Source organism: Xiphias gladius, chromosome 5 (assembly GCF_016859285.1).
Source record: "Xiphias gladius isolate SHS-SW01 ecotype Sanya breed wild chromosome 5, ASM1685928v1, whole genome shotgun sequence".
In the NCBI taxonomy this organism is placed as follows: domain Eukaryota; kingdom Metazoa; phylum Chordata; class Actinopteri; order Istiophoriformes; family Xiphiidae; genus Xiphias; species Xiphias gladius.
This window is the reverse complement of record NC_053404.1, coordinates 15,132,565-15,144,396: the sequence shown is the minus strand read 5'-3', so window position 1 is coordinate 15,144,396 and position 11,832 is coordinate 15,132,565. Positions and strand designations below refer to the sequence as shown.

Below are 11,832 nucleotides of genomic sequence, written 5' to 3'. Positions count from 1 at the left end.
CTTTGATGTTTGTGTTTTCTGTAATCTTATCCTGGTACAGCTTATGTTAAGAGTTAAAGTGTGCACTAGGATTTCCTATTTTTGAAAAGAAAGAGATCAAATTTGGGTCTCAAAAATACACAAATAGTATGAAACAAAGTGCATCAAATTCTTTTTATTTGTTTTGGAATTTTTTTAAATTAATGAAATTCAGTTTTGAAGAATCTGCTCAATAATTTAATTTAATTGATTTTCCATATAAAATGGTTTTTATGTTGGATTTTCAATATAAAAGCTTGAACCACTGTGCCATCTTCTGGTAGAGTAGAGCTCGCTTTGTCATGTCACATTTTTGTATTTGCTGCCCCCTTTTTGTAAAAAAAAAAAAAATGCACACTTACAAATAATCACTGTTTTCACATTTAAGATAGATCAGTGGATAAATGTTTAGATATGGTGGCTTTGAAATACATTTCCACACTTTGATACATAAGTTGATTTATTTAATAATGTTTTTGCACCAGATGAACCCAGATTTTGCAGAAAGCTTTCCCGGTGATGTCAGTACTGAAGTTTTGGCTTGATCTTCCCTTCCGGTTGGCACACGGTCTCACAGCCTTCAAATTTCAGATAGGGCTCCAATTCAAGAGGTTTGCTTGACTTATCCGTGTACAGACATACAGACATCAAATGGATCACACTCAGGATGGACATCAGGAGCATAAGAAAACCTAAAGATCATAAAACTCAGGGTAAAGGTCTACAAGAAAAAGACAAATCTGACCGTTAAACGTGCATTTACCCCTGTCTTTTAGGATCTTACCGCAATAAACTGAGTTTGCAGTGAGGTCATCGATATCATAGCTTCTGGTGAACATTGCACCCAGGCACAAAATGAGAATGGCATAAACGCCAAATGTATAATGCAAGTATTTGGTTAACAGGAAGCTCTGTAGGATAAACCTGTGGGGAGGAATATGTGTTTTCAGTCATTTCTTTCCATAATTTAGTTTTACAACCAAAAGGCAAAAACAAATGTTAGACATTCCCATAAAGCTCCAGTATTTTCGTCCTTACCAGGTTATAGTGCACAAGGAGACTATGACGAGCACGATGGTGCTGACCAGAGGGTCTGGCACACCAGCTTTGTATTTGAGCACTATGCCAAGGCCCACCACAGCATTCAAGAATGAGTACCAGGCAAACACTGCCAACCCGCTCTGGGTCTGACACAAATTATAAAGCATATGCATTCATGTAAGAGATAACTTTGAATTAACACAACTAATTATGGTGAAATTATACATTTGACCAAATACTCCAATAAAATTGATAGGAATTCAATGAGGCTTTCATTTTTGTCCCTTCAGCATACCCCAAATATTAAAGGATGCAAATTAAATTTTACTACAATGATCTTTTAGTTTAGCCTCACCAGGTATCGTGTCCACGTGATCACACTTGGGTTGTTGATGGCTAGCCAGGCTTTGTGCTTGTCGAGGTTAGAGTAGGACATGTAGAGCATGTAGAAGCTGAGGACTGGTAGATTCCATGTGAGTAAGACAGCTCCAAGTATATTGCTGTAGAAAACTACAGCGGCTTTAAATGCTTAAGGACATATTTCTTTGTGAATGTCAGTGTTGCTGTAGTTTCGTGTGCTACAGTATAAGAGTACTGTACATAACTTACTGTCTGTCCCATAGAGGCATGCTGCATATCCTTGCAATGTTAACCATGGTCCACATCAGATAAAATGCCGGAGGGTGGATTTCTGGATTGCAAGACTGAGGACCAAGGACGTTTCTACAGATGGAACGATAACAGTATTAACCGTGATCACATACAACACCTTAAAGTGATAATCAGACTTGCTGTTAAAGCTCTTTATGAGTGGCATTTTTTTAGCGAGAGCCTTTCAATGTATTTACATTCTGTGATTACCTTTCTATATCCTATGCATGCTTACAGAATGAGTTTGTTTGGTTGCACTATAGACAGATACTCTTTTTACCTTTCTGTTGTAATTATGACATAATAGGTGCCAAGGGGCAGCCCACAGAATTCTGGGACCTGTAGTATTAAACCGCACTTGTAACTGCAGGTGTTGCTAAATCAAAAGGGACTGAAATCTTAAGGCTTATACCTTTAAATTACCACAGAATCTCTGATCAACCACACATTTTTCTGGCATTGTATTAAGTTTTAAAGACAAAATCCCTGCTACCTTTTAAAAAGGCTGACCACTGCATCCACAAGCCAAACCATCGACCAAAAGTCGATCATACTCCAGTAACTTTCTGACCACCAGTCCATAGTCACCTCCAGGGGGAAGGTCTCAGAAACATTCCTGGATGAGGTCTGAAACAGAGCTGAAGGCCAAGAAGAAAAGGACTGATCTTTGGTTTGGGCTTATGAGAAATTTCCAGAGAGTGACACATTTTAACCCGGGTATTAATAGCATAACACATCCTTAAGCAGTGTTTTGATTTGTCCACTTCAGGTATGTGTGAAATTATGTTACAGTCTAGATTGAAAGTTTAGGTGTTTTTACGTGGTTAGTTTTACTGGCCTCCATCTAGCTAGCTTGGTCAGTAGCTTGCATCAAACAAGTGGCAGGTCAAAGGTCTTTCAGTAAGAAGTTCACAGTAAAATCTCCTTTTTTATGAGTTTGATATATTTAAAAGTTGCTGGCTTCAAATCTAATTTTTTTTAAACACTAACTATTCACAACTAAATATGCAGCAATCCAAGCCGGAATATATATTCACATTTCATATATTGTGAGTTAAATATTCAGTGTTGTAACTTTGAAAAAACTTTATGTTAAAAGTATTTTTCTTTTGACAGCCCACACACAATAATATTTCACCACGAGGACAAGACCACCTTTTAAAACTGCCAAATTCAGTCCTCTCAAGCTCTGAATAAGATCTTTTGGCATGAGTACACAAGTGAAATATTTAGTAGAAGACAAGTCACTCACCATTGGGCACGCTGCTGTCCTTTGCCAGACTAAAGAAGATTACTGAGATCACCTGACTAATGACAGCCAGGACGACGCTCCAAGCATGTATCACAACATGGTAACTGTTTTTCACTGAGAGGAGAAACACCTTGGACCTCTCCATGGTGTCTGACTACAGCTCAGAAGGCTGTTAGATGCAATAATCATCGTCAAAATGCAATATTTTGGACTTTGGATCGCTGCTTGAACTGTTCAAGTTTATGGTATTTCTTTGAGTACACACGTAATGCCCTATGATCCCTGTCATTATGACATACAACAAGGGGTGTGTGTGTGTGTGTATATATATGAGAGAGAAAGTACTGATGCTATTTCTTCCTTTCTGTCAGTTTCTTAGTTACGACACCTCTTTGATACAATTGTACACAACAGTTTACACATGGTACACAGGGCTAAATGACTGCGTCATACAGTACTTTACAGTACTTTAGAATCTGCATGATATTCACCTATTCACAGACACTTTCACACACTGATGGCAGTGAGCTCCCATGGAAGGTGCTGTTCTGACCATCAGGAACAATCTTGGGCTCAGTTTCTTGCCCCAAGGACACACTGACACGTGAACAGAAGGAGCCAGGGCGATCAGTGGACAAAAGAAGCTTTGGTAGCTGATTAATCGTTAAAATAGTTTCTTGAGAAAAGATGTCAGCCTCTCAAATGTGAGGATTTGCTGCTTTACCATGTTTTATCTGACTGTAAATATAGTGTCTTTTAACTTGTGGTAAGGTAAAACTAGCATTTTGAAGATTTCACCTTGGGCATTTTTATTGCAATTAACTGGTTATAAAGGTAATTGTTATTATCAGCTTTAAATAAGTTGTTTCTCTCTGAAGCTATTCTTTTGTAGATAAACGTCCAATTGCTTAAATGTGTACTTTCTTAATAAAGATGTGTGCTAAGTAACTAACAACTAACTAACTTTTTTCAATTTCTGTCATATTCATAATTAATGTCAACCTAGCCCTTACTATTATATATGTTTTTGTAATCTTATTTTTTCTCATTATTTGGCTTTACAATTATTAAGTACAATTTCTGTCTTTGTTCCTGAAAACCTTTATTCAATTTGATCACTTTTTCAATTCTTTCTTAGTGTTCTTATTAACCCTGCAATTTTTATTTTTGGCAGAGAAAAACATGACATTTAGATTTTAAAATTCCTTAAAAGTGAATAAAAAAATTATTCATAACTTACCTATTTTTCCTGCATTTTTTTCATTTATTTGTCCAAAAAAAAGCTGTGCAATCAATTTTTATGTGAGAAGTAATGCTTATTTTTGCAGTGTTTACACATAATTTGTAGCATTTATTGTAGTATAACAATTGTTGTAAATGTCAAATCACCTGACATCGCCATCTAGAAAAAATACTGAATATAATACAACGTCATGCTAAGCTAATATTCATAGAAAGAGTTTCTTTTGTGTCAAGGCAATTTATACTGGTGACCTACTGGGTCCTGTTTCTTTGTAAAGTGGTTGTTTGTGGTGCTTCCATGTGACCATGGCGATACGTGCCAAAAACATGATGCAGGAAATAGTCAGGATCAAAGCTGATGAGAGAAAAAGGGATATATATATTTATGAATTAATGAACAGTATAAAGAAAAATGAAATTAATCACCAAGAAGGAAAGGAAACTGACAAAAGATGCTAATTTCCCCTCAGTTCAAGTGTCAAACAGTACCTGCAAAGATGGAAATGTGACTTTTGGGTGAGCCAGAGTTGCTCAGAGTGCCTGTCAACCACAGGACTACCACAGGGTAGATGGTCACAATGTTACACACATGCTCATCAAGGTAGAGGTTCTCTAACAGAAACCTGGGAGAGAAAGAAAAAAGACCTGGGTTCCTTTGCTCATGTAATATCTCTCAGGGCAGGAAAAACCACCTGACAGCCTAATGTCATAACACAGCAAGGAGTCAGGTTCACCAGGCTAACAGCTCCATCAGAAGCAGCAGCAGAGACAGTCACATCTAAATGCTTCTGTCTGATGCTGTAAGTATATCGTCAGGTTCAGTAGAGTGGAGAGGGTCCCCCATGTTGCATACACTGCCACTCCATTTTGCACCTAATTCAACAAAACGAATGAAGACTTCAAAGCCTGAATGATTACCAATACAGATGTCTATTTAGGCATATAATTATCCTTACCTTAATGTTGGAACCGCCATTGTACAAACTATAAACTCATTAAAAGATTCATATTCATGTGTAAGCAGCTAGTCCTGAAATTAACAATCATTTTTAACCAATCTTTTGATATATATGTATTTTTTTTGATTAATTGGTTAGTCTATAAAATCTTGCTGGATTAATAGTTTCAGCTCTACAAGCAGCCATTTTGAAAGCTGTGTCCAGCTTCTGTGGCATCTGGCATTGTCCTAATCCTGAATCTTTTGTCAAATTCTCTGTAAACTTCAAATACAGTTTACTGTACTGGATGCTGGTCTGTCATGTGACCATATATATCACATCCTCTTTAAATCAAGTGCGAGGCAAGGAGGGACTGGAAACCAATCTCAAGGTTTGCTATAGCCTAAATCGGGTGCTTCTAGCCTCCTAATCTCAGGCCACAGTTGCCTTGTGTGCAGCCTTTGCAGAGCCAGTAGGACTGAGAATTTTGGTAGGGATTCACTCTTTAGATATGTTTGATGGAGCAGCCAGCAGCTTTGGAACCAGTGACTGGCTTCCTAACCCTTATGCACCCTTGTGCATCAGCAGCGTGCAGTGGAACAACATGGAATTCTGCCGTCTGATTAATAAAATGTTACTTTAAAGGAGTAGTTTGCTTTTTCACGGAGAGTTAGATGACAAGATCTTTACCACTTTCATGCCTGTATAGTAAATATGAAGCTACAGCCAGGAGATGGTTGGCTTAGTTTAGCAAGAAGACGGGAAATAGGGGGGATACTCACCCAGGAGAAAAACTTGGAGACACAATAGCGCCCAGAGCTTCTCTCTATTTTCTCTCTAATGTTCGTCAAAGGACAATAAGTTGACATAGTATATTCAAAAGCTATAATTATACCAATAACTCCTAGCTCATAAAAGCCACATTCTCACCAAAAAAAAACCTGGTGCAGCAAGTCACGTTGGGGGGGTGTCATATGGGCATGTTTTTAGAAACACCGTACAGGGCCAAATTTGAGCGTGAATACTAGTGAAACATCTTCGGCCTGTATTTAGCTTAAGAAGTAGAAGTAGCATGTTATCCCCAAACGCAGAGAGACGGCAATGAAAAATAGTCAATGTTTAAGTACAGTAAAAGTTAAAATACACCCTACAGTTCCACATAAATTGGCTTTTTCATCTTTACAATACTTGGACTAAGAGTACCCTTGGATTTCCATCTTTCTGCTTATGCATTGCCCTTCAAACCAAAGAGCACCTTTGTTTTGCTGAAGAGGTGAATGTATTACTTTTTTTTTTACAAGCTTTTTACTCACTGTTTCTATAAATAAAAGACATCTGATTGTTTGGCTGACAATCAGATGCTTTCCCTTCCTGTTTAAAAAAACCCCCCATATATTTTATCCAGAAATTATATAAAGAAAATGGCTATGATATAGTTTTACAGATATTCTGATATGCCAGAGGTCTGCGTTGTGATATTTGTGCAACCAGGCTGCATAGATCTTCAGTCCATGACAGGAGAAAAATAGGATCATGTAATTGGTGAGCATCATTAGTGCTGAGGTTATCAGCACTGGTAGCAACAACCTATACACACACAGGAAAGCAGACATTTAAACTACTATGAACGACAGAAAAAAATGCTGTTGATCATGTTTTTCAGAAACAGAGGAACTTGTGTGGTTGGCAGACCTGAACTTACACACTTACTCCTGTCAAACAAAAACAGCCATGTGATGGTAAAGGAAATGTTGATGATGACAGAGACATGAAATCCATGGGGTAACATTGCAGGCGTGATGTACATCCAGTCATAAGCAGTCCTGCGGGGAGCAAGGATAATATTGTTAGAAAGATGGAAAATACACCACAGCTACCAGACTTTTTCTTTGAGGAAATAATCACTCTTTCATACAATGTGAGAGCAGTCTGCAACCTGTAAAGAGAAAATGGCTGCACAGAGGACGACTAAATTGCCTCTGGACTAGGTGGAGTGATTTGCTGCATGCAATAATACAAGAAGATGAGATAAAAGTATGAACTAACAGACATAGTTCTGCCGTATGATGCAGCTATTGAGAATTATCATCTTTTGTAAATTATGCATGAAATATGACGAATAGTGCAGAAGCCTACCTTCTACAGAGTCCCACTAAGAAGTATATAAACATGGCAAAAACCCAAATATATGTGAAATCCCAGACAAACAGAGCCCACTGTGCAGGAGTTAGGGGTGTTGTATACTTGAGTGTCACATCATTTGTGCTCTGCTGAAAAACACCTGAGCCGAGATAAGCACATTTTATTATTTATTCCATACATACCATACTTTACAAAACTTGCAACTGATATAGTTTATTTGTCAAATATTCACCTGATTTAGCGCCAAATCTTGATAGAGAGTTCAATGTCATAGCATCTAAAAACATAACCAATCCAAGAAACATGAGCAGAACGCGGGCTGGGTTGTGGTTTACCATGGTGATGGTTGTGAGGTTAAGAGTCCACAAGAGGTTACAACTGCCACTTTAGACATAAAAACAGCAATAAAAACAAAACAATATTTTCTTCATACATAAAAAAACTAAATCTATGCTTGAAAATACATATTCATGTCCTCAGTCTTTCCAGTTCTTCCAAAACAAATGTAGTCCAGTGGCTGCAGGTCTGAAATAGGAAAATGCAGTACCCATCATAACCTGTCCTGGCATGATACCTATATTGTGCGTGTCATCCCTGTTTATGGACCTGCAATGACTATCTCTTATCGTCCCCTGTCATAAACAATCTGTTGTATAGTTGTTAAAAGCAGGCTAAGAAGTAAAGACCAGGGTGTGTCAAGAAAATAAGGAGAGGAGTGTGACATTGTAGAATAAAACAAAAAGTTAATAAATAAGCAGAGTGGACGGGATACTTCCGAGGCTAAATCATAGATGCACTGGAAGAAACCATCTTTCGAGTTATAAAATTTGAAGTCCCCCCTTTGCTGGCAATTAGTATGAGGTGGTGCCGAACCTTTTAAATGTATTTCAAGTATTAGTAGTATATATCAAGTATTTTGAGTTTTCGAGTACTGTTTCCCACCTTTTAGTCAGTCACCTTCCCAGAAGACTGCAAAGCACAAACTTTGTCGGACAGTACCCAAGTGAGTTTGTAACACTATTCCAGGTTGTAATGCTTTCATTTTATCTTGGAGTTAGTTTGGTAACCACTTTTTGCCAGTGTCAGATTTAAGAATATTGGGCATGCAACTATTTCCTGGAGGCAGTGTGTACCAGTGTAAACTCAATTCGTATCAACCTTTCAAAAATACCAGTAGAAAAGATTAGTTTGTTCATTTTGGACCAGCACTAGTTTGAGCTGATTGGGTGTGAGCAATGCAGGAGTTTAGACTGACCAGGCCATGACTCTCTACAAATCTATTTTACCAATATATTTTCATCATTGCTTTCACAAATGTAAAAGCAAAGTAAATTAGGGATGATGCGGTTTATGGCATTATGTGACTTGGAAATCATTACTTACAGTTACAGTATTTATGCAATAACTTGTCATGTGTATAATTTATCACATCCTGTAAAATTAAATTGAGATAGACTTCCATAGATTTTTTTTGTTGCTGTTGGATTACAGGGAAAAAAATTCCCCAAAAATATATATATATTTTTTTACATGAAAGAACAGCGTAGGCATTATTTAAGAGCTATACATTTTCTTTTACTGTAAGTGTTTGCATTTTTGGGCTTAATTGAAAGTGTAGGGCTGAATAGTCTTTGATTTAGTACTGATTTATACTGTATGTAATATGCTAGTAATAATGAAAAGTCACTGCTGGTTTTGTGTGTGCAGCTTTCTACCACAGAATGGCACTATTGCCTTACAGTGTGGCAGTGAGTCATTGGCAGAGCGTATGGTATCAGTTTACTGTATGTTTAATTCACATGTAAAGGGTTAGACTTCATCCAAAGATGTGCCTCTGCACAGAGACACTTCTCACACCTATTAATGTTACTTTGAGATACGGAGTCTCATGCAATTAAACTGTAGAAAAATCTTTTTCTTTAATCAGTCAGTCTTTTCCACCTCCACCTCTTCTCTGACCAAAGCTACTTGACAAATCCTTAATAAAATGTGATTTATTTTTATTAATTGTCTAATACTGTTTAATGTATCGGACAGTTACAGTATCACCCAAAGTATCTCTGACATAGTATAGTTGCTGTAGAAATATGAACATTTTTTTTCATTACTTACTATTACAGCTCTGATATAGAGTTAGGGGAGGAACAGTAAACATTGTGGCTGATTTAGATGCAATAAAATTACAAACAATAACACTGTATTACATGCATAACTTGTTTCTTCTGCTCGTTAACAATAACACTCCAACAGTTAAAGTCACATAAAAACAAGTATTTACTCAAGACTCAGTTTGTGGGCAGTAGGCCTGTAGTCTCCTGGGCAAATGGTAGATTGGTTGGTCGATATGCTCTAGTCTGACTAAATTGTCATTGGTCAGACAATTACTGGTGGCGGGGGGAGTCAAAGAAGCAGCTTGTATGACTACATTTTCTTAAAATAAATGAACTAAAAGTCAATTGTAAACTTTGCAAACAGCAATTTGCATATCACAACTCATCAACAAACATGGCATATCATCTAAAAACAGTAGGCTAACTTGTTTCCAATAGGATATTCTGTCAACTTTTGTGTTCACGACTTGAGGCTTTGACTGTATATTTCTCAGTAGTTGGGATCACCAGTTGATGTAGTTCTATTTTCAGAAATAACATATGAATATGGACAGTACACACTGGTCAGCTCCGAATCTTTTTTTTTTCATTTCAGTATAAAACAATTAGGTTGATATTATTTAATATTCTGCAAATACTTACTCTTCATGTTTATTTATAATTCATTTAGGCTAATAATAAGGCTACTAGGGCACGTTATCGCTATAATGCGCCTTATTAGGCACTTGCTACGATAAAGTGCAGAATTTTTTTTTCCCCGGCAACTAATCGATTGGTTGTAGAGTAGCTATGATTGCAGTCGTCCAAGTTGGCAGGCAGGCTGTGACACGGCAGCACAGCTGAGGTTCAACCTTTCTACAGGGACCACTCAACACAGGAAACATCCCCTGCCAGTTTCCTCACCCGGCACCAGATGTTGCATTGTGGTGTATTGAACTTAACGCTCAGCGATAATTAATCCAGAGCTCCTCCAGGAGAGCTTGGGTTAAACGTTTTGTGGACTCTTGCAGACAAACATGCAGGATATACAGTATACGTAGGTATACACTCACTTAGAAACTGAGAGAGCATACACTACACTGTACAATACAAGTGAGTCATAACACCTGATACATGTTGGAGAAAATAATGAACACTAACAGTTCTTCATGAACAACATGCTCATAAACATCTCAGTTTATGAAGCTCAATTTATCTCAAAACACGCAGAACAGTATTTAGCTCAATTTCTGATGCTATAATCCCACATTGTGTCTGAATGACTCTTTCAGGTTGCTATGACCTGTACCGTTGCAGGGGACAAGGCCCAATATGTTGGCTGAACATCATCTAATGAATGAAATCATATCCAATTACACGCCCGCCATTTTTGTTCACTTCCATTATGAGAAATATGTGCATGATGGGTATTATAAAAGATCACTGTCATATTGGTAATACATAATGATCCACTCTATGACTCGTGTCGGTCTTGGCAACAAGGAATTCCCATAGGATTTCTAGGCTGTCTGCATCACACAGCAATTAAACCCAAACACTGTTAAATATTAAAATATTGTCAACATTTTTTTTTTTTTTTTGATGCCAGCAAGAAAAGCAATTACCTTGAACTGGCAGAGACCTACATAAACAGAAAACAGTTTGTAGTCAGAAACCTAGATCAATCACAGATGAGAAAAAAATATTTGAAAAGATCTTAAATTCAAATAGTTACGCATGCCAACAGTTTCCCTGGCATTGTTTCTCTACAGAATAGATTGGACAAATGGGGCATTCCTACACGAACCATTTAGTAGTTAGGGACCATGACTAACAAGCTCTGTGTATTTGGACTGTTTATTTCCTCACAGCCCTGGCTATGTGACTTTCACACTGTATTTGTGGACGACATCTGTGGACCCCTCTGGGACCAAGTCACCTCCTAATGTCACAATTACACTGCCATGACCAATAGTGGTGGCTGAGCCAACTAGATTATAAATGACGATGGCAAAGGACAGCAAAGGTGAGGGTGGAACATATTAGCCTCTAAATGCAATCAAGAGTCTCAGAACTATAATTTCGACATTATTAGAAAACTGTTGAAACTGTGCAGCCTGCAGAATCAAACATTTAAAGACACCACATATTCATTTCTCAAAATAAAAGAAGCTATTCTGAGCTCCAAAATTTGTTCTTGCTCACACATTGCTTAACAAAAGAAAGGAGTTACACCAAAATGAGGTTTGTTTGGAAACTAAAAATTATTCACCTCTATTGACCAGCAGTAGACACCATATTTTCAGCTTTGATGGCATTTCACAAAGATCACATCCAATCTTACTCCCCCCTGTCCTTTGTGTTTATTGCTAATTTTCTTAAGCATGTTAGCATGCTGACATACTTTTTAGATCAAAGCACCACTGTTCATTTCCAGTATGAAAGTGATAGTCAGTGG

General features: G+C 37.5%; 1 protein-coding gene across 1 annotated transcript; it reads right to left on the bottom strand.

Moving 5' to 3' along the window:
• Positions 1-391: 391 nt before the first annotated feature.
• LOC120790037 lies at positions 392-3,130 on the bottom strand. The gene is made up of 7 exons (XM_040127289.1): positions 2,963-3,130; positions 2,204-2,348; positions 1,669-1,782; positions 1,415-1,559; positions 1,057-1,205; positions 803-942; positions 392-710 (listed from the first exon to the last, which is right to left on the bottom strand). The coding sequence occupies exons 1-7, from the start codon at positions 3,105-3,107 to the stop codon at positions 541-543; spliced, it is 1,008 nt and encodes a 335-aa protein (XP_039983223.1). The 5' UTR covers positions 3,108-3,130; the 3' UTR covers positions 392-540.
• Between the last annotated feature and the right edge of the window lie 8,702 nt (positions 3,131-11,832).